This window comes from Nyctereutes procyonoides, unplaced genomic scaffold, assembly GCF_905146905.1.
Source record: "Nyctereutes procyonoides isolate TBG_1078 unplaced genomic scaffold, NYPRO_anot_genome, whole genome shotgun sequence".
NCBI classification, from domain to species: domain Eukaryota; kingdom Metazoa; phylum Chordata; class Mammalia; order Carnivora; family Canidae; genus Nyctereutes; species Nyctereutes procyonoides.
The window spans coordinates 7670176-7694264 of NW_026575051.1; the positions used below are offsets into that span (position 1 = coordinate 7670176).

Genomic DNA, 24089 nt, shown 5'->3' on the forward strand with positions numbered 1-24089 from the left:
TGAATTCCGCTGGCTTGGTAGATGGACCGGTAGTGTTGTCTTCATGGTGCATAGTATTCAGAAAAATCCCTTGAAAGTAGGTTTATTTTCTGTTTGGCCCTTGGACTCATGGGCCTGCCCTGGAGAGCTTTGAGCATTGTTCTCCAGAGCAGGAATCACAGTGGGGAATAATTGATGAAGATTAAGAAATAAGTAACCTGTAGATATGAAGGAGTGTGTGTGTGTGTGTGTGTGTGTGCGCGCGCGTGTGTGTGTGTGTGTATAAAGTAGGTGGTGTTGGCACATCAAGGTAGAGACCACCATTTGTGCAGTAAAGTTCATTTTGAGGGTTTCCCAAGGCTCTTTAAGGGTCACATGTGACTGTATTTCAAGCTTCTTGGGCCTTCAGCTGCCCTAATGCAGGCAAAAGGGAAAACAGATGTGGATTTATTTAGTTTTACATATCAGAACTGTGGCAAGGGCCAAGAAGAACACTAAAGCTTTTGAATTTAGTGATTCAGTGACATAGTTTTCAGAAAATTCTCAAGAGCAAAAGGATGAAACTATTCAGACATCTGTAAGAGCTTTTACTCAAAGTCTTTTCTTTCCCCTCTTGAGAGAGAAAATGATCAAAATCAGAGAAATGTAGTCAACTCTCTCTGGATATGATAGAAATAGTCTAAGAGTAGCAATGATTGGTGACAGATATTTGTCTTCTATTTTATCTCCTCTGACTGGTTTTAGCTAAATGATTCTAGAGGCTGTTTATTGTTTTTTTTCTTTCTTTTTATTTATTTATTTTAAAGATTTTTTAAAAAATATTTATTTATTTTGAGAGAGGGGGAATGTGTGTGTGTGTGTGTGTGTACGCACGTGCATGCATAGGAGAGAGTGGCAGAAAGAAAGGGAGAGAGAGAAACCCAAGTAGACTCTGCACTGAGTGTGGAGCTGTGCTCAGGATTCCCATCTCACCATCCTGAGATCACTAACTGAGCGAAAACCAAGAATCAGACGCTCAACTGATGGCACCACCCAGGTGCCCCTATAGATTTTATTTTTAAGTAATTTCTATACCCAGCATGAGGCTAGAACTCACAACCCTAAGATCGAGAGTCACACGCTCCACTGACTGAACCAGCAAGGTGCCCCTTGGTTTGTTTTTTCAATCAATGATTCATTAAGAGTTTATTCTAGGGAAGGGTGCTAATATCCCATTTCTGAAATAACATTCCTCTTTTTAAGATTACAGAAATGATAACTATTGTGCAAACATATTCAGCCTTGAGTAATTCCACAATAGAAGGAATAGATATTATGTCAATAAAATTCAAAAACATATATCAAGGGGTTAAGAAAAAACAATATGACATTCTTGATCCAAGAAGGACAGAGTTTGATACAGATTTCTTAGAGTTCATGACAAAAATCAATGGTTTAGAGGTAAGTAATTATACATAATTTTACTTTAGTAATTATGCATACTTTCACTTCAATAAAGCTGAAAAGTAACCAAAAGTACTAGAATTTATATATTTCCTATTAGAAGTTACGCTTGTGTAATTGATCAAACCTATTTGCTGCATGAAAAATTTCTTAACTAATCCACAAAATATTTTCCATGTTTTTCAATGAAAAATGAACATACTCAGTAAAAGATATCAATAAATAACCAGAAGCCCAAAGGACTGTTATAGCTGGGGTTCATTTTTAGTTTTCATTAGATTTTGTATTTGATTTTTGTTGTGCCGAGGGGCCAATATCATTTTTCTGGACTAAGAGAAAATATGTCATCCTTACTCTTTAAGTGTGAAAAGATTTCCCTTGGCCTTGTACTTTATGGCCATATTCTCTGTACAGCTTAGAGGACAGCTCTAAAGAAGACTTCATCCTGTTTGTCATAGCTTAAGGGGCACAGGAAGGATGAAGGGTACTTAAAAAGTATGTCTGGTGAGACTGCAACATATTTCTCTCCCACCTTTTGGGCTTACATGACCTTCGTTACTCTCTTACTATAAAATACTGTTAACCCAAGCTTAGCCCCAGAGAATGGGCTCCTCTTTGCTGTAGAATGTCCTGGAGATACAGAGAGGGACAGGATCTATACTCTATCCACTTCCTGAATATGAAATTTTTGCCATGAAATTGAGGAAAATTATATATAAATATATTTTTCATTTAAGATTCTTTAAAAATTACATTAAGGTAATCTGGGCAATATGAATAAGAATGATCCTAAAATCCTAACAATGCCTTTTCTTTCTGGCATAGATTTCCTTTCAGTTTTTGAAAATTAGACTGTTTGATATTAAGATATGTTTTAGTTATAGTGTTTGGCTAGTTGGGCAGGGTGGAATTTGCTTCCAAAATGTTTTAGGAATTATATCTTTATAGCAGTGGGAATTTGTTTGTTTTTAAAACTATTGCTTAAATTATTTTTTAAAGATTTTATTTATTTGAGAGAGTGTGATAAGAGTGTGCGGATCCGTGCATGCATGAGCAGGGGGATGGGCAGAAGGAGAGGGAGAAGTAGATCCCTTGCTGAGCAGGGAGCCCAGCGTGAGGCTTAGTCTCAGGACCTTGAGATCATGAGCTGAGCCAAAGTCAGAAGTTTAACAGACTGAGCCACCCAGGCGCCCCTGCTTAAATTATTTTTATGATTTTTTTTATCATTTTATTTTTTTTTCATCATGATAAGTGTATTCTTTGATCCCCACCCCCTATTTCCTCCATCCCCCCACCTGCGTCTCTCTGGTAACCATCAGTTTGTTCTCCATTGTTAAAAGTCTGTTTCTTGGTTTATCTCTCTTTTTCTCATTTGTTTTGTTTCTTAAATTCCACATGAGTAAAATTATGTGGTATTTGTCTTTCTCTGACTACTTGTTTCACTCAGCATTGTACTCTAGCTCTATCCATGTTGTTGCAAATGGCAAGATTTCATTTTTTTTTATAGCTGGATAATACTCCATTGTGCATATATACCACATCTTCTTTATCTATTCATCTATCGACGGACACTAGGGCTGCTTCCATAGTTTGGATATTGTAAATAATGCTGCAATAAATTAGAGGTGCTTGTAAATTTTTGAATTAGTGTTTTTGTAATTTTTGTGTAAATACCCAGTAGGGTGATTCCTGGATCATATAGTAGTTCTATGTTTAATTTTTTAAGGACCCTCCATACAGCTTTCCACAGTGGCTGCACCAATTTTTATTCCTACCAATAGTGCAAGAGGGTTTCTTTTTCTCCACATCTCGCCAACACCTGTTGTTTCTTGTGTTGTTGATTTTAGCCATTTTGACAGGTGTGAAATGATCTTATTGTAGTTTTGATTTGCATTTCCGTGATGATAAGTGATGTTGAGCATCCTTAAATGTGTTTGTTGGCCATCTGTATATCTTCTTTGGAGAAATGTCTGTTCATGTCCCATTTAAAAAACATTTTTATTATTTTATTTTATTTATTTTTTTATTTTCTAGAGGGAGAGCGAGCAAGGGGAGGGGCAGAGGGAAACGAAGAGTGAAAACCCCAAGCAGACTCTGTGCTTAGCATGGAGCCTGATGTGGGACTTGATCTGATTCCTGAGCCGGAATCAAGAGTCAGACACTTAATCGCCTGAGCCCCCTGGTGCTCCCTGCCCATTTTTAACTGGATTATTTGTTTTTGGGTATCGAGTTCTATCAGTTCTTCATCTAGTTTGGACACTAACCATTTATTGGATGTATCATTTTTGAATATCTTCTCCCATTTAGTACGTTGCCTTTTAGTTTTGTTGATTGTTTTGCTTTGCTGTGCAGAAGCTTCTTTTTTTAATGTAGTCCCAATCATTTGTTTTTGCTTTTATTTCCCTTGCCTGAGGAGATATATCTAGAAGATGTTACTAGGGCCAATGTCAGATTACTGCCTGTGCTCTCTTCAAGGACTGTTATGGTTTCAGGTCTCACATTTAGATCTTTAATCCATTTTGAGTTTATATTTGTGTGTGGTGAAAGAAAGTGGTCTGGTTTCATCCTTTTGCATGTGGCTGTCCAGTTTCCCCAACGCCATTTGTTGAAAAGACTGTCATTTTCCATCATATATTCATTCTTCCTTTGTCGAAGATTAATTGCCCATATAATTTTGGGTTCATTTCTGGGTTTTCTGTTCTATTCCATTGATCTGTGTCTATTTTTATTCCAGTACCGTACCATTTTAATTACTAGCACTGTAATATAACTTGAAATCTGGAATTGCGATTCATCCAGTTTTTTCTTTTACAAGATTACTTTGCCTATTCAGGGTTTTTTGTGGTTCCATACAAACTTTAGGATTGTTTGTTCTAGCTCTGTGAAAAATGCTGTTGGTCTTTTGATAGGGATTACATTAAATCTGAAGATTGCTTTGGGTAGTATAGATGTTTTAACAATATTTGTTCTTCCAACTCATGAACATGGAATGTCTTTCCATATCTTTGTGCATGTCTTTCACCTCTTTGGTTAAGTTTATTCCTAGATATTTTATTGGTTTTTGATATCATTATAAATGGGATTTTTTTCCCTTAATATCACTGCTGCTTCATTATTGGTGTATAGGAATGCAACACATTTCTGTACATTGATTTTATATTCTGTAACTTTATTGAATTTATTTATCAATTCTAGTAGTTTTTTGGTGGAATCTTTAGGGTTTTTTATAGTGTCATGTTATCTGCAAATTGTGAGTTTTATTTCTTCCTTACTAATTTGAATGCCTTTGATTTCTTTATGTTGTCTGATTGCTGTGGCTAGGACTTTCAGTGCTAGGTTGAATAGAAGTGGTGAGAGTAGACTTGTTCCTGACCTTAGAGGAAAGGCTTTCAGTTTGGGTTCTTTGGCTGTGGGTTTTTTGTATAAGGCCTTTATTATGTTGAGATATGTTCCCTCTAGGCCTACTTTGCAGAGAGTATTTATCATGAATCGATGTTATAACTTGACAGGTGTTTTTCCTGCATCTATTGAATCGTCATATGGTTTTTATTCTTTTCTCTAACTAATATTATGTATCACACCAATTGTTTTATGAATATTAAAACACCCCTGCATTCATGAAACAAATCCCACTTGATTGTGGTATATGATTTTTTAAATATTTTGTTGATTTGGTTTGATAATATTTCTTTGGGGATTTTTGCACCGATATTCATAAGAGATAAAGGCCCGCAGTTCTCTTTTTTCGTGATGTCTTTATCTAGTTTTGGTATCAGGGTGATATTGGCCTCATGGAATGAATTTGTAAGTTTTCCTTCCTCTTGTATTTTTTGGAATAGTTTGAGAAGAATGGATATTGACTCTTCATTAAATGTTTGGTAGAATTTGCTGTGAAGCTATCTGGTCCTGGACTTTTGTTTGTTGGGAGTCTTTCAATTTCTGATTAAATTTCATTGCTGGTAATTGGTCTGTTCAAATTTTCTATTCCTACGTTAGTTTTGGGAAGTTATATGTTTTTAGGAATTTATCTATTTCTTTTACGTTGTCCAAAATTGTCCAACTTTTGTTAGTATATAGGTTTTCATAAATTTCATATATAGACTGTTATAATTGTTTGTACTTCTATAGTGTTGGTTGTTGTTTCTCCTCTTTCATTAGTGATTTTGTTTATTTGAGTCCTCTCTCTCTCTCTTTTTCTTTTATGAGTCTGGCTAGAGGTTTATCAATTTTGTTGATTTTTTTCAAAGAATGAGCTCCTGACTTCATTGATCTGTTCTATTGTTTTTTGTTGTTGTTGTTGTTGTTGTTTTTAGTTTTTATGTCACATATTTCTGCTGTAATATTTATTAATTCCTTCCTTCTGCTGTCTTGGGTTTTATTTGTTCTTCTTTTCTAGCTCCTTTATGTATAAGGTTAGGTTGTGTTTTTGAGATTTTTCTTGCTTCTTGTGGCAGGCCTGTGTTGCTATAAACTTCCCTCTTAGACCTCTTTTTGCTGCATCCCATATTTTTATGATTTATTAATAAAGATTATATGTTATAACAGGTTTTCTATGGTCTTAGATATAAATTTTAGCTTTCAGTGTATTTAGAGGCCCTTCTTAAATTTTTAATATTTTCAAAGAGGTGTCAATGTTTAAATTTTCCTTCTTTTCTCAAAATTTTGATTAATAAACATGGCCTATATAAGTAGACCATATCCATTTATAAGTGAAAATAATTTACAAAAGTGCATTGGTTCCATTGGTTGGGTACTAGGAGAATCGAGTTCATTGCTAAGGATGGTAGGAGTGTTGGAAAATATTTTCTTCTTGTTTTTCCTTAATGTTGCAAAGGGGTTTCTGAGAGCAGCAGTGTTGGAAATCAACCCCTGGTGACCCTGGATGTCTACTGTGTCATCCCAATATGCTTAGAAATTCTAAATATTCCAAGAAATATGCTTGGTAAGGGACATACACTCCTTTTGTAAATCTCTAAGTCAGTCATAGCCAATAAATAATAAACAGCAAATGCAAACCACATATGTTATTTTAATTTTCCTAGTAGCCACATGAATAGTAGTTAAAAGAAGCAAGTGAAGTTACATGTGGCCAGTGAAGTTCTACTGGACAGTGCAGTTCTAGATGCATGGATGGTAGGTGTGTTTCAGGCTACTTTAATTCTGTGGGAAAGTCATTAATTGTTGTTAAACAAAATCAATCTCTTCCTTAATGCCCCAAATCAGTTGAATATTAATATTTTATTTTAGGTACAAATACAAGCATTTATGAACAGTACTTTTGGAAAAATCTTATCTTCTCAGCAGGCCCTTCAGCTGCTTCAAAGGTATTTTTAATGCATTAAGGGGTATAGTTTCTAGGTGCGATCACTTTATATCTGAAAATGCTTGTATTTCAAATAAGATATTTTTGGAAATCTCTCCTCTGTAAACTTTGAGACTTATACACATTAATCTTTCAATGATCATTAAATAGACTGGTAAAGATGTGAAATATAGCATGATATTTTTCATTGCATTTTTAAAAAAGATTTATTTATTTATTTATTCAGAGAGAGAGAGAGAGAGAGAGAGAGAGGCAGAGATACAGGCAGAGGGAGAAGCAGGCTCCATGCAAGGAGCCAGACGTGCGACTCCATCCCGGGCCTCCAGGATCACACCCTGGGCTGCAGGCAGCGCTAAACTGCTGCACCACCGGGGCTGCCCTCGTTGCATTTTTTGAAGCAGAAAGTCTTTCAATAAGAAAATGAAATTATTTAAGAAAGAACTACCTACTCCACAAAAAAAAAAAAAAAAAAGAAAATGAAATTATTTCACATGATTTTTTTCCTCTAGCCATGTAATATATCTGAGGTTAATTCCATAGACATTATTGGAGAGGGAGCAAATAATATTTGATTCTGCATACTGCAAGGATTTCCAAGAGTGAAATTATCTAAGGGTAGTAGATCCTCAGACTTTACATTTTTCCTCCAGAGTGCTCCTGCTGCTTCCTTTCCCTCTATCTTGGCAACAGTGATCCCTGGAAGGGCAGACTGGTCAGACTAGGAGCCATTTCCTTCAAGCTCAGCGAGGGCTCATGGCCCGTATTAGGGACCCTTTGGGAACTCTTTCCTGAGAGTCAGTGCATCTGGGTTTGGGCCCAGTTTTGCTATAGTTCCACATCTCTCAAAGGATGGGTCATACCTGTGAGACCTCATGACATTGAAAGAGTCCATCCAGACTTATGAAATGATTTTGACAACTGAAAGAGCTGCACATACATATGGCAGTACTGCTTTCTTGGCCATTTCCCTCTTGGTCTCAATCTATCTTTTTGTCCGTCCATCTCTCTTTTTTACCTCTAATACTCTAGTGTAAATTCAGTGTATTATCAGGACGTTATCATCCTAGTACTTCCTATGCATCACTCTGTTTGAAAGGGGAAATGATCTTTGGCTGACAGATCTCTGTTAGGATACGGCTACTTGGAATTATGTGAGCATCAATATTGGCAGAGGGATGCTCAGTGTGCTGCCTCCATCTTGGCTAAGCCAGCCTTCCCCACTCATTTTTTTCAATTTTGGTTTAAATGTCTCCTTTGAAAGGGGAGTCTTTCTCCACTCCCCAGACTTGGCTGAGTTCCCCTGATATGTGCCTTTCTGGTACTCTTGTCATTTAAATAATTATGATGTAACTCTTGACTAAAACTACATTTTTCCAAAGCATAATTGGAGGCTCCAAGAGGCCTGGCACTATACCTGTCTTGTTCTTCTCTTTGTCTTGGGACAATGCATGAAGCCTGGTATGAATATTTGTCAAATGAGTGAATAAATGGATTTTTAGGATGGCAGCAACTCTTTTTTTTTTTCAGATTTTATTTACTTATTTGAGGAAGAGAAAGAGAGATTGAGCACAGAAGCTGGCAGAGGGACAGAGGGAGGGGGAGAAACAAACTCCCCACTGAGCAGGGAGATGGCAGCGATTCTTAAGTATGATTCCTGTTTACTTTTTAATTATTCACCTTCGATTACTTTCAGATTCCAGAAGCTGAAAATCCCCTGTCTTCAGTCAGAAATAAACCACACAATTGAGCGTATTCTTCAGTATTATGTGGCTGAACTTGAAGCTACTAAGAAGGCAAGGTTCATGTTTGTACATAGAATAAGTACTTTAGTACAAAAAGAAAAGTATTATGAGAAGTGTTTGCCATTATAATCTTGTCCCAAACTTTTCAGAATGACCCCTCATTGCTAAGTATCTCTGATGTACCCCTCTATATGTTGGAAGGTGTTGACAGCATACTGGACAGCCAGAGTTACATTCCTATGCTCTTAACAACTATTGTTTTTTTTTTTCTTTCTTTCTTTTTTTTTTTTGCAACAGGATTTGTGTGTGTATAGGAAAGCCCATCTAAGTTAATACTGCTGTGTATAGAAATATGGACTCTGAAGAATATTATAACAGATATGATGTAGCTTATGTGCTCCCTCATTTGAAGATCTCCTTAAAATTTGGGATAAACTATAGAAAAAATATACATGTAATGGAAAATAAGGGTTAAGAGAGAATTAAATGTCATGTATTGTAGACATCATAGTTTCTGAGCCACAGATTATCTCTGAAGTGCATTTGCATATTTATTGACTACCTCCTGTGTATAAGACAAGTGAATACAAATGTGTTGAATATTTTTGCCTCTTCCATTGTGTTGAATTTTGAACATTAATACCAGATCTTTAATTGCAGCTTTATTACTCTCAAAAAGATGACCCCCCTCTTGCTCGAAACATGCCCCCCATAGCAGGAAAAATACTCTGGGTGAGGCAGCTGTATCGCCGGATAAGTGAACCCATCAACTATTTCTTTGTAAGCCAATAGTTACATTTGTAGTATGAGGATTATGGTAGTTTTAACACAAGACATATATTTTACCTGTAATGTCTGTGCCCAATAAAGTAGTTAGAACTAATGCTTTCATGAGGCAAAGAAAATTTAGTTTATAAATGTGCTTGAGGGAGACTAAGCCAATTCTCTCATGTTTGGTAAGTAAGCTCACTTAACTATAGCTAATCTTTAAGGGGGAGAATCTTGTAACCTTGTGTCTTTGAGTAGCACGGGACACATGATCAAGGTGTTTAAAGAGTCATTGCTTTGAAAACAATAAAGTATAGGTGTAGTCCTGAGGATTACTTCTATGTGTGGACAGATAGGTCACTGACATATGTTAGTAAACGTGAAGAATACACTAAGAATGTATTCCCGAATAAAGAATTGAAATCTAGAGCAAAGTATAATAGAGTATATGCATTCTCTGTGTCCTTAAGATTATTAAATTTCTGGAAAAACCCAGTATACTCTTAGGCCCTGTTGGCATTCTGAAATTGTCAGTTTGCCTTCTCTTTGTTTTTTATTTGATTTGGTTTTGTAAAGAGAACCACAAAGCAGAGTTGGTTTGTGTAGGGTGGTATCTTAAACCTACATACAGAACAAAATAACTACCAAAAATAGTCTTGCAAATAATTTTAGTATTTAAGCGTTATTGGATATTAAGTCTTTGTTGTTTCAGGTTCACTGCTATCAATAATTTTACTGTTCTTACTATTTGTAAAATAAAATTCAAACCCTGGCCTTAAAAAAGTAGCCAGGATGAGGAGTCCATTGTTGATGGACTCTGTAGTGACAGAGCCGAGATTGCCCTGTTTTTGACATCTGTGAATCAAAACATAAAACGTTCAATTTTTACATAAAGAAATTTGGCTTTTGTTCTTTGATACATAGTTACTTTTTTTTAAGTGTTGGAATTGGGGGATTTTCTCTGATACTCACAGTTGAAGGAAAATCAATCCATTGTGTCTTATCCAGAATTGTGGGGAGGGAATAGAGAATAGAAAGGAGAGGCTCTCAGCCTAGCTGGCTATAAGGCTAGAGACCTTTCTGTCTGTAATGGTTCCCTACTTCCATCTCTAGTTTGTATGGCTTTCCTCATCTGTTTTACTCTGAGGCAAAATCTAAGGCATAATTGTTTGATGACATTTTAAATACTAATAGCTTTATGGTTAGAATACAAAAGCAACCAGCAGTCTTTTAATTATAAATCTTTTTTTTCCCCTTAAAAAAAAAACAGAAAAACTCAGAAATTTTGTCAAGTATGGAAGGTAAAGCTGTCATTCGTCAGTATAACAAAATTTCCTATGTTCTGGTGGAATTCGAAGTGGTCTATCACACAGCCTGGGTCAGAGAGCTCTCACAGTTACAGTATGGTGTGTATAAAACTCCACAGTGATGCTATGGAGTGGGTATTAGGTGATTTTGAATGAATTCATGGTTCTGGAGAATTTTCATATCCCTTTTATACAACATTACAATGATTATATTTATATTTGGGATGACGTAATTTTTTTTTATAGTTGTTAATAATATTCTGATTTTATAAACAAAAGTTGCCATCACCTTAAAGTTGATATACTTTGTGACTTCCCATGAAAAGACAGTATTTAAAAGTTAATATTGAGACTCTTCATGGATAATTTCTCCATAGATTTAGGGGAAGTTTTTCATATTCAATTTGATCATATAATAGATTCAGATCTCAGTCCTAATCAGGGAAGAAAGAATGGCACTTTTCTTGTCTTCCTCCCTCCCTTCCGTTCTTCTTTTTTCTATAACCGAATTTAAATTCACTTTTGAGCCCCAGTAAATTCATAGTATTAGGGCTGTGTCTGAGTACCTCTGCAGAGTGCCAGAGCATAGGGCAGAGTCCACTGTGAGGCAAGGGATGGATGGCTTTAAGCATCATGTGTCCATGCTGGTATCCCCTGGGGTGCTTGTTACTGTGTGAACTCCATTGGTGGTCAGTTCAGATTCCTGCTTTGTCCCATTGTAACCTTAAGCTCTTATCTATAATCTTGGTGGAACCCTGACTGTGTCCCTTGATGGGAAGGTTTCTCCCTCCCATACCAGGATCCCCATTCCAACAAAACTGCAGACACAGGAAGCACAGATTCTGTGGCTGAGTCACTGGCAGTGATGATAAGGGAGGCCACTCTTTTTCATCCTCTTGGTTCCAGGCCCATATATTTCAGCTGTATGGGACACATGCTGTTTTCCAAATCATTAATTCACCCCTGCCTTTGTCCCTGAGGTCAGGGTCCCAACCCTTGCAGGTTGTCCTCCCCAACTGGCACCTTGGTTTAGCTTTTATTAAGCCACTCATACCGGGCCAGCTGTTTGCAGGGAATGAGTGTGGGAGGACCCTATGGAGCCAATTGAAAACCAGCTAAGGAGCAATACTCTCAAAGGAGCGTCAGGAGAAACTTAAAATTCACATTATGGAAAAGGAGAAGATGGAATTGTTCACTGATGTGTGGAACAGGTACTATTCTGTTTCTGCATTATCCTACACCTTCCTACTTTTCTTTGGTTCTGGTGATTTTTCCTCTTATCAGCATGTGTTCAAAAGTTCACCAATCACCTGTTCCATGTAGCTGCTCCTTATTCTTCTACAGCAGAAACTAATGTCTTCCTCCTCCAGAGTCCTCTACACAATTTATCTGCTGCTCTTTCTCATGACACTTACTGCTTTATGGATCTGTCTCATCTGCCCACACAGTCCAAGGATACTCTCTATGTCTGTTCATCTTTGTATCCTTTAAAGAACAGTGATAACAGACACGTACGTAGCCCTTACTGTGTACTAGGCATTGTCAAAGCACTTTACATGTGCAGCTTCCTTTAATCCTCACGGATTAAAGGAGGGGAAGCTGTGCTTATCCTCATTTTATAGATGAGGAAACTGAGGTACTACGAGATTAAGTCACCTGCACAAGATCATCGCACATCTAGGAAGTAGCAAAGCTGGGACTTAAACGTGCCTTTCCTATGAACACAGATCAGTGGAAATGAATTGCTCCGCAGTCTTCTTGTTATATTGACGTGGCTATATTTAACCATATAAGAACTCGGAATAATAATTGGGGACCTTGTATTGGCCTCTTTTAGGTGGTTGCTCTATAAGGTTTAATGGAATGTCACTCAGTTCTGGAACTGACTTCCTGGCTGCCATTATTCTTAGTGGTCTCGATGACCAATTTTGTCCTTTCAAGAAAGCTCATTATAGACTTAAGGAAGATAGATTTCATTAAATGAATGTTTCAAGGTTATTTTGGAATTTACTTGAGAGGATAAATGATTTCTAGCTCAATTTTAAAAAGATTTCAAATGAATTAGGTAAAATTTTCTGTTGAAATCCTCATTCAAGCAGCATCATTAAGAACCATTTCAAGACTGATTTTTATCTGATGAGTAAAAGTCAACTAACTTCAAAGGGACATGTAGACCGTTTCATTTTATGAGAAATTTGATGCAGCTGCACTCTATGAAGTAATGTGAGGCTTGGGAGATACATAAGAAATTCTCATGTTAGTAGTGTTTGTTAATATAAGATATAATTTAAGCTAGCACATACTCATCGAGAAGTGTGTTATTATTATGCTTCTAGAAGTAATTCATGTTAGGATAACAAAGAAGCTAAGGCTACACTAACTGGGATTATATATTTCAATTCATAATGAAAAGCATGCCTGCAAATACCTATTTATGTGAATGATGTTCAGAAAGTAGTTTAGGTGTAGCATAAAAAAAATTTCCTCTGTATCCTAGAAGCTCACAATGCCATGGTGTTTAATAAATATTTCTTACTGATACTGAGCTTAGTTACCAGAAATTCAAATAGAGGCTTAATTCTTTCTTTAAAGAAACAGTTTGGGGTTAGTTGTGGGAAAGTGTTTATCATACGAGGTATGTCATATTTTGTAGTTGTGCACACCTTCCAGTTCTCCCAGGGGTTAAATCACAATCCATTAAAAGAAACCACATTGTATTATAGTTCTATCACACCCACTCAGAAAAGTGTTGCAGTTCATAGCATGAAGGCTATCTCCTTTTCATTTATTTTTATCTCTCTGGATCTGATTTTATGGGTTTGCAGAGATTCTGCATTCATTTATTTAAGTTTTGAGCACTGACCACATGTCAGATGCTATGCCTCATCACCTGGGATATCCAACACTATTATTCTATAAAGAAGTCAGTACCCAGTAGGGAAGGCAAGCATGTAAACACAGCTGGAAGCAGAAAAGAAATCCAGAAAAACTAATGTCAATAATTGTTTATTTGTAGCTTTACAAGCCACGCTTTTTGTGCGACACCCAGAAACAGGGAAGTTGCTGGTTAATTTTGATCCCAAAATTCTGGAAATTGTTCGGGAAACTAAGTGCATGATAAAAATGAAGCTGGATGTACCAGAACAGGCAAAGAAATTGCTAAAATTGGAAAGTAAATTGAAAGCAGACAAACTGTATTTGCAGGTAAGATAGATTATATATGTATATGTATATGTGTATGTGTATATATGTATATGTGTATACATATATATATATATATTTAAAATTTTTATTTATTAGAGACAGAGTGCAAGCAGGGGAGGGGCAAAGGAAGAGGGACTCTGAAGCCAACTCCCTGCAGAACCTGACTTGGATCTTGATCCTTCGACTTTGACATCACGACCTGAGCCAACACCAAGAGTCTGATGCTTAACTGACTGAGCCACCCAGGCATCCCAAGATAGATTATATTTCAAATTATTAAATATTTTAAAATTATTTTTGAAGGAGTGTTTTTTTTGTAAAGGAAAAATATATCACTGCAGTTGTGCTGATGTGGTATTGAGAGGGAATTTGTTACTATGTAGATTCTTTTCATTTTTCTTCAGTCTTATTGAGGTACAGTTGACAAAATTATAAGACACTTAAAGTGTACACCATGATGATTTGATATACATATACATTGTGAAAGGATGCCTCTTATCTAGTTCATTCATCACTATATATATGTGTGTATATTAAACCAAAAAGAAACAATGTATATTTGTTTATATATACACATATATGTTTGTTTCTTTTTGGTGAGAATGTTCTACTCTCTTAGCAAAATTCAATTATATGATGTAGTGTTATCAGTTACAGCCACTATGTTATTATACATTGGCTTTTCAGTCTTCAATCATCTTATTGTTGAAAGATTGTACCCTTTTACCAACCTCTTCCTATTTATTCTCTTCCCACCTCTAGCCCCTGGTAAGCACTTTTCTTGTTTTTACAAGTTCAGCTTTTTTAGATTCCACATATAAGTGATAGGGTATTTATCTTTGTCTGCCTTATTTCACTTAGCATAAGTCCTCCAAGGTCCATCCATGTTGTTGCAAATGGCAATGTCTTTTTTTGTCATGGCTGAATAATATTCCATTGCATATCTATACCATATTTTCTTTATCCATTCATTTATTGATGGATGTTTCCATATCTTGGCTATTGTAAATAATGCAGCAGTGAACATGGGAGTGCAGATAGCTCTTCAAGATCCTGACTTCATTTCCTATTGATCTACATCCAGAAGTGGGATTGCTCTGTCATATGTTTTTTTTTTTTCATTTTTTGAGGAACCTCCATGGTGTTTTCCACAGTAGCTACACCAATTTACATCCACACCAATAGCACACAAAGGTTCCCTTTTCTCCATACCTTGGCCAATACTTTTTATCTGTAATAACCATTCTAACAGAGTGAGGTACCATCTCATTGTGATTTTGATTTGCATTTTCCAGAAGGTTAGTGATATTGATTACCGTTTTTCATATACTTATTGGCCTTTTGTATAACTTCTTTGGAAAAATGTCTATTCAGCTCCTTTACACACGTTTTAACTGGATTGCTGGGGTTTTTGCTTTTGAGTTGTGTGAGCTCCTTACATATTTTGGATATTAACTCTTTATCAGATATATGATTTGTAATATTTTCTCCCATTCCATCGGATACCTTTTCATTTTGTTGATAGTTTCCTTTGCTGTGCAGTAATTTTTAGTTTGACACAGTCCACTTGTTTATTTTTTGCTTTTATTGTGTGTGCTTTTGGTGTTAAATCCAAAAATCACTGCCAAGACTGATGTCAAGGAGCTTACCCCCATGTTTTCTTTTTGGAGTTTTACAGTTTCAGGTCTTAAATTTAAGTCCTGGATCCATTTTGGGTTGATTAGTGTGTGTGTGTTATGACTTTCTAGTTTTCTTTTCTTTTTTCCAGTTTTCCTAAGGCTATTAAAAAGACTGCCCTTATACTTTTTATATTTTTATCTCCTTTGTATATTTTGCTTCTTTGTACATTAATTGACCATATACACATAGATTTATTTCTGGGCTTTCTATTCTGTTCCCTTGTTTATTCTTTATTTCATTTTAAATTCCAGTATAGTTAACATATAGTGTTATATTCCCTTGTTTCTTCTTCTTTTTTTTTAAAGATTTTATTTATTCATGAGAGGCACACACACACACACACACACACACACACACACACACAGAGGCAGAGACACAGGCAGAGGGAGAAGCAGGCTCCATGCAGGGAGCCTGAGGTGGGACTAGATCCCGGGTCTCCAGGATCACACCCTGGGCTGAAGGTGGCGTTAAACTGCTGAGCCACTGAGGCTGCCCCCTTTGTTTCTTCTTTATAGCATTAAAATTCTGATGTGCTAATAGAAGATTGGGAAGAGAAAAGGACTTAATAACTTTGAAACCACTAAGTAAACATTTAAACAGCTTAATATTATTTATTTGGGGAAGAATTAACTCGAAGCCACACTTCCCATCACACCATGCAATAAATCACGAAATAATAAAAAATTGATCATTATGTTCATCTTAAAAAATATCTAAAAGAAAATAGATAAGCCTATTAACTCTGATTGTGCATACATTTATTTTGATTCAAGAAAAGAAATGTGGCATCAGTAACAAATATGCTTTCATATGTCAGAAGACAAGGAACAGAAAGGGGAAAAAGGTATAATGACAGATATCGTGAAAAGATAATTGTCCAAGCTATTTAAAATGGCATAAATATAGAAAGATAATTAAATAATAAATATGGACAATGCAACTCTAGAAAGCTCCACTGACTTACTGTTTAAGGAGATGCTAAGATAATTTACAGGTGAAGAAAAACTATGATAAATTAATATAATTTTATGTAAGCAGCCTTAATCTTGGCAGAGCTATGAGGAAACAGGTATAATGAAACCTTCCTGGTATGAATCAAAATATGACTTCTTTAAAATAAATTAAAGTCACACATACCATTTTGACTTTCAACAGGGTCTTCTGCAGTATTATGATGACTTATGTCAGGAAGTGCCTTCGGTATTTGTCAATCTGATGACCCCTAAAATGAAAAAGGTTGGTAATGCAGAAGGTTTATATTGTTTAAAACTAGATTCCCGTTCTACAGATTATGGATTTGAGAACATCTATTCTTGCCTAGATCCTCTGTCTTTTCTGGTTCAGCATATAATAGCTTTATTTTTCATATAGAATGATTTCTTGTCAACAAGTTTTGTTGCCTTTGAAAAACAACTAAATCTAAATAATGAGCACCATTCTAAGAATCCATGATTCTTTATGGACAGCCAAATATGATTAAAAAACAAAGTCACCAAAAAAAAGTCACCTTTACCAGGTATAATGGAGGGAAATATAATTAGTAAATATAAACTATAATATTTTCAGGTAATAAAAGAAAGCTTTAAAAATATATATATATATATGAATGCAGATGTTCCTGTTAGTCATGGAAGCTGCTACTTTTTTTTCTTTTTCTTTTTCTAGGTGGAATCTGTATTGAGACAAGGGCTCACAATATTAACATGGTCATCTTTAACCCTGGAAAGCTTCTTTCAAGAAGTTGACTCAGTTTTGGATATGTTCAATCAACTTCTAAAGAAGGTGTGGTAGATATATATTTTTTTAACCTACAGACATTAATACTCAGGCTGTAAGTAATACTTTGCTTATCTATGCAAGCTATTTATTTATTTATTTTTTATGCAAGCTATTTAAAGGGAGTGACTTTTAACTAAAAGGACTTTATTACGTTAAAAAAATCATGCTTTATGTTTCTCTGGCTGCTTTGGGACCTTTTCATTTAGGGTTGCCTTGTTTTTTGTCTCTGAATTACTTGCCTTCAATATGTAAAAATGGTAGTTGAACTCCCCCTCTCTGCAGCTTAGAAACCATTGGGATATTGGTAGACCGTGGAAGATGGCTGAATGAGGTGCCTCAGTATTAATATGAATACATCTAATATTAGTTAGATGAGACATTCATCTAATTGAAGACTGTCTTTTGATTTCTGACATCTTTGCTACACAGAACATGCATGCCTTTTTAGATGTGCCAGGCTGTGATGGCAGCATGGTACAACAGACAAAACTTGAAGGTTTGGGAGTCAGATAGACCTAGCTACAATGATCTGTCTTTTGCTAACCATATGTTCCTTCCTAGGTTACTTTACTTATCTGAGCCTTTGTTTCTTTCACTGTATAACTTGGATAGCAATGAGTCATAGTCTAGAGTAAGGATTGCCACAGATAACACACAGGAGATTATGGCACATGTTGCTGCTCTATAGAAGTTTAGTTCCACATCAAGGTTTCTTTGTTGATGTACTCCTAAAATCTCCACCAAATTGTGCTAGGCTCAGGAGCCAAGTTTCTAGATACAGCCCTCTAAATTATTTTAGGATTCAAGTACATTTGGATGAAAGAGGAGTTTTCCTCTACACTTTACACTTTTTTTTCTTGTTGGTAGATCAATGACTTGTGTGAAATGCATATTGATACAGTTCTAAAGGAGATAACCAAAACTGTGTTAATTTCCCTGCCTGAAGGTGGTGCTACCAAAGTAGAAGATATGTTAGCGCTCAATGAGGTATGCATTTTTGTATTATGTCTGAATCATAGAAATCCTTGCTCATAAACCTAAAATGTGAATTCATAATCTAACAATGGAAATCTCTGTCAGTAGCATATAGACATCTTGTCTTTTTTTTTGGAGAGCTTCAGATCCAAAGACTTACAAGGCTTTAACAGCTCAAGCCCATGGCTACACCCTAGATGTGGTCTTACTAATACCCTCAACTTCAGGCTGGAATTTCCTGGGCTTCCGGCAGTGGCTCACTGCTCTTCCTTCTCTGTGTTTGTTCCAGGGCGATGTCGACTGACTTCCTCCTGGTTTTATCCACCACATACCTTCCCTTAAGCCACTCCCAGAAATCAGAGAGTCTCTGGAATCCTTTCCTCATTTCCATTTCCTAAATACAATCAGGCTTAAGGCTGAGCAAGTTTTTGCCTTTTATTCAAAGGTTGCTTGAATTGCCTCTTCTTTTTGGTACTTCCTACCCCCCTTCCCTATGTCAGGCCTTTAAGGCTCATTTGGAGTTTAGCAACTGATGTTCTGATCTAACTTGATTGCCTCCATGTTTGGCCTAATCATATCCATTTTTCACATTGCCACTCATGATCTTAAATCCTTTCAACAGCAGAGGTGATTAGTTTCTACAGGACAAAACCTACCTAACCTCCTTAGCATCAGTATACTGAAATTCTTTGAGTACCTATTTGTCTTCCATTGGCTCAAAATCACAAGGATAGGAACCCTGTCTAATCATTTTTTGAGGCCTGGCACATAGCAATCTCTCTCAGAAGCTTTCACTTTATGTCTTGAATTAGATTTTTTCTTTCTTGCCGACCATGTGCTTCAACTGCACTCACCCTGCTGGTTAGGGTCACCTTGCTTATGTCCTATTCAAGACAATCAAGGGTGGTTCTATCTCAAGGGATCCAATCCAGCCAATGGGATACAGGTGACTTTGCTCATCTTTTTATGCAAATGCAGTCTCTTCTTGTTTTTAGGGGTTTGGGAAACCAGCCAGCCTCTTGCCTCAGGACAATTTAGGCATGGGTCAACCCTTCCATCCCTAAATTCTAGAAGACATGGGACAAGGTCTTTGAATTGTTCTTTTGAAGTACGCTACACTTATTTCTACTCGATCTCTACCAACGATCAATCTTCCTTTCTATAATCTCAAGATCGGCACCATTTAAGAACTGCCTTCATCATAATGTATAGGATCTTAAAGTCATTTGTTCTCAGCAATGGGGCCTTGGCTATAACAGAGACAACACAAAATGACCCATGTTTTACATCTCCATTTTACAGCTACATGTTCTCGGAGCATGCAAGTTGAAAATAATTGTGTCTTCCTAGCCATTTGTTCCTTCTGTCATTGTTAAGCTTTTAATCTTTGAAGTCTATTTTGTTTGACATTAATATGGCTACACCAGACTTTCTTGGTTATTATGTTCCAGATATATCTTTTTCTGTTCTGTTTTTTTCAACCTTTCTGGATTCTATTTTAGGTTTTCTCTTCTAAAGAACACTTAGCTGGATTTTGTTTTAACCTACTGTGAAAAATCTATCATTTTTGCAAACCACCTTATAAATTTAATGCACTCCCAATTAAAATGCCTATACATTTCTTTTCATAAATTGGATCAAATTATATTATTTTAAAATGATGAATAATAAGAATAGGTAATAACAAATGAAAATACTTAAAGCCATTGTAACCAAATCAATATGAAATTAACAGAAAAAAACATAATTGAGAGGAACTAAATAAAGAATCTAGGAGAAAAAGATCACAGTAAAGAAACTGATACATGTCAAAGGTGTTATTTTAGTTCAGTGGGGAAAATGATGGGTTATTTAAGTGGTGCTGGCACAACACACTGTTTCTCAGGAAGAAAATATGATTAGGTGCCTATCTCTTTTAATTATTGAGGTATACTTGACATACAATGTTAAATTAGTTTCAGGTGTATAACACAGTGATCTGACAATTCTATACATTACTCAGTGCAATACACAATAAGGATAGTCATCACCTGTCACCATACATTATTATAATATTATTGACTAGATTCCCTATGCTGTACTTTACATCTGTGTGACAGATTATAACTGGAAGTTTGTACTCCATTTGTACTCTTAATTCTCATTGCCTATTCTGTCCATCTCTCCACCCCCCAGCCCCTCTGACAACCATCAATTTGTTTTTCTGTACTTATCAGGCTTTTTCTATTTTTTTGTTTTGTTTTGTTTGTTCATTTGTTTCTATACATGTTGTTGTAAATGACAAGATCTCATCCATCTTTATGGTGGGGTAATATTCTATTGTTTATATATATCACATCTTTTTTTATCCATTCATCTATTGATGGACACTTGGTCTACTTCCATAATTTGGCTATTATAAATAATGCTGCAATAAACATGGGGGTGGATGTATCCCTTTGCATTAGTGGTTTTTAATTTATTTTTTTTAAATACCTAGAAGTGTGATTACTGGATCATAGAGTAGTTCTGTTTTTAACTTTTTGAGGAAACTCCATACTGTTTTCCACAGTGGCCATGCCAGTTTGCATTCCCACCCAGAGTACAAAAGGATTCCTTTTTCTCCATATCCTTGCAACACTTGTTTCCTGTGTTTTTGATTTTAGCCATTCTGACAGGTGTGAGGTGATACCTTGTTTTGATTTGTACATTCCTGATGATCATTGATGTTGAACATTTTTCCATGTGTCTTATGGCTATTTGTATATCTTTTTGGGAAACATCTTCTTGGTGTTAAAATTTTTCCATCTTCAGACACCTGGGTTGCTCAGTGGTTGAGCATCTGCCTTTGGCTCAGGTCATGATCCCAGGGTCCTAGGATTGAGTCCCACATCAGGCCCCCATGGGGAGGCGGCTTCTCTCTCTGCCTATGTCTCTGCCTCTTTCTGTGTGTCTTTCATGAATAAATAAATAAAATTTAAAAAAATAAAATAATTTTTTTCTGTCTTTGGTGGAATCCTTCAGGCTGGCTTCTATATTTTTTATATGACTCCAGTAATCTTTCAAAGCTTTCTTGCTTTCTGGAACCATAGCGTATCATAGCTCATCTTGTACATTTCCTGTTCCAGATCTTGGATCACCCATTTCTCATTCCTTATTCCTTTCCATGTTACTAGTGAAAAATGTTACATGGAGATCACAATGTGTGTCCTAGGAAAGGTGCTCATTTTAAACTTTTATCTATTCCTTATAGTATTATTTCTGCATCTCTAACTAATATACTTGGTGTATTATTTCTTGAATTGGAAAAATTGAACATTATTTTCTTCCTGCTTTAATAAGTGAGTATTTAGCTCTTTGACCCTATCCTATATTGCTCCTCCATTGTCTTCTCAATATAGTTATAAGATTATTTTTAGTTAAATAGTAATGGTAAATAGTAACACTTAATTATGCCTATATGAATATTAGCCAATGCAGAACTACGTATTGTACATTTAATATATTTTTTCTTGTACATTTTTTGTCTTTCCTGGAGTTTCTAATTGCCTTTCTTTTCATATGTTCTTTTGAATACGTTATTATATCAGAGTTCCATTTTCCTCCAAGAGACTTCCTTTCAGAGCCCCTGAATATCTATTTTTAACTTGGGTTGATTAGTCTCTAGGTCAGCTGCAAAATTATTAATCTGGGACTCTTCCTGTCTGCTTTATTTCCTGGATTCCATATTATTCTTAGAAGAGACAGCCCTTCAGATACTGAAATGGTCTTTTCTGAGCAACTGAAATTTTCCAGAGAAGTCTCCTGTTTTCTGCCCTGGGGGTTAGCAGTAATTTCCTGCTTGTCATTTTCTTCTCACTCATCCTAGAATCTGACTATAGGTACTTTATACCAGGACTTACTTATAAACAGACTACAAAGGAGCACGGAATACCTATATTAGTGTCTTTCTATTTGTCCCATTTACAATAATAATCATTTTATGTTGGTATGTGCCTGTAACTATTGCGGCACTATCAACTGCTCAGTGGGGAAAAATTCACACTACCAGAAAGAATTTACTTTGAATATACTAACAAAGAAATTTTACATGCATGGAAAGAGAAAAAGATCACACAAATCAGGGAAACTGCAGTAGATTAAGTGTGACCCAGTTTGAATGTGGCAATTTGTGTTGATATCACAACAGAAGAAACTATTACTATTAGATAAGTGATAAGTCTCCAGACTGTAAGTCAAGATACAAGAGGTGGAATTTTTACATCTGCTTTGCCATCAATATGCCCCAGTCACTTGCATTAGAGGGATCTAGGATCTGGTAATAAGTGGGCTGCTTTTCCACAAACCTATCATCAGATGGGCCATTATAATGAAGGCAAAGTAAGATTTATAATGACATGGCAAGTCTGGTAATACTTTAGACAGAAATAAGTTTTGGAAACACACCATACATAATGCTAATTCTGGAGGGAGGTTAGTTTGGGCCAACCAGTGGTTTCCAACTGTATTTGGGAAAGAAGGATATTTGCAGTCTGGAAAGTGGTCTTTGACTTGGAGCATGTAACTTTGATTTTAGGAGAGATTATGTGCATTATTGAAAAGCTATCATCCACTGGTTTCAAATTGGATCTTTTGTTCTATGATGCTGAGGCTGGGACTCTGCAAACTATATTTATCTTTGGCCAGCTGGCTCCCTTTTAGGCTTTGCCAAGAGTGGTGCTAGAAAGAGGGTAGAGGGAAGAGAAGGGACTTACTCTTTCCTGTTTTTCTTCCTGTTCCAATAAAATCAGACAACCTCTCTTGATTGGCAGTGGCAGTTAATTCTAGGTCCTAGCTTTTTCCCTACCCTTCCAAAACCAGCTTCTTGTGCTTCCCAATACCACAAGGTCCCTCCCTGAGAGAGTAGCACCAGCTGGGTGGCTCCCTCACTTCCCAGTGCCAGGTTCTAAAAACTCCAGCCTCTTGCCTTTGCTCTCACGAAGGTTCGGGAGCTGTTTCTTGCAGTAACTCTCCATGTGACTTTTGTGTCCTCTTTTGCCTTTCTTGGTCCTTTAACAGTTGTTTAATCACTTCTCTATATTACATTCTCTCACTCTGTCAGTTAAAATAGCTGGTGTGGCACCTGTTTTCCTGACTGAACCCTGACTGACGTATCTGTATCTCGATAGGTATGCAAATGGAATAGAAAATCAGGGAAAGGTGATCGAGTTATGATAGGAAAACTGGTAAATACATTAAAGGGTATTAAAAGTTATTTCAATAAAATCAAACTTGACTCTGTAGAGACAGAAAGGAGATTCATGGCTGCCAGGTCTGTGAAGATGGGTGAATGAAGAGGGACTGCTAATGAGTGTGGGGATTCTTTTGGGGGGAGATGAAAATGTTCTGGAAATAGGTAGCAGTGATGGTTGCACAACTCTGCAAATATACTAAAAATTGATTAATTGTACACTCTACAAGAGTGGGTTTTGTGATATTATGTTGTAAATTTTCTCTCTCTTTATCTCTCTCTCTGTCTTTTATTTATTATGATTATTATTATTATTAATTATTATTATTATTATTATTATTTTCTTTCTGTCTTTTAAAGAGGTCACCTGAACAGCTCAGTCAGAGAAGTGTCTGCCTTCAGCTCAGATCATGATCCTAGTGTCTGGGGATCGAGCCCTCCATGGGGCTTCCTGCTCAGTGGAGAGTCTGCTTCTCCTTCTCCCTCTGCCCTTTCCCCCTGCTTATGCATGTGCTCTCTCTCTCTCAAACAAATAAATAAAATCTTAAAAAAAAAAAAAAGGAAGGAAGGAAAAAAAAATCAATTTGTTTGCCAGGCTGTCCCTGGACTGCCCTTCAGTACACTCTGTTCTTCACTGAGTTCTAAGAATGGTTCATGGAGAAAGTTCTGACCTCTTTTCA

At 36.2% G+C, this 24089-nt stretch overlaps 1 protein-coding gene across 1 annotated transcript in view; it reads left to right on the top strand.

Moving 5' to 3' along the window:
* Positions 1-24089, top strand: part of DNAH8 (dynein axonemal heavy chain 8) — a 331702-nt gene that overhangs the window by 41174 nt on the left and 266439 nt on the right. The window contains exons 9-17 of the mRNA XM_055330260.1: positions 1222-1419; positions 6670-6746; positions 8439-8538; positions 9148-9267; positions 10526-10661; positions 13579-13766; positions 16602-16682; positions 17112-17228; positions 18093-18212. Coding sequence (XP_055186235.1) covers positions 1222-1419; positions 6670-6746; positions 8439-8538; positions 9148-9267; positions 10526-10661; positions 13579-13766; positions 16602-16682; positions 17112-17228; positions 18093-18212 — 1137 coding nt within the window. The remainder of the gene's footprint in view (positions 1-1221; positions 1420-6669; positions 6747-8438; positions 8539-9147; positions 9268-10525; positions 10662-13578; positions 13767-16601; positions 16683-17111; positions 17229-18092; positions 18213-24089) is intronic.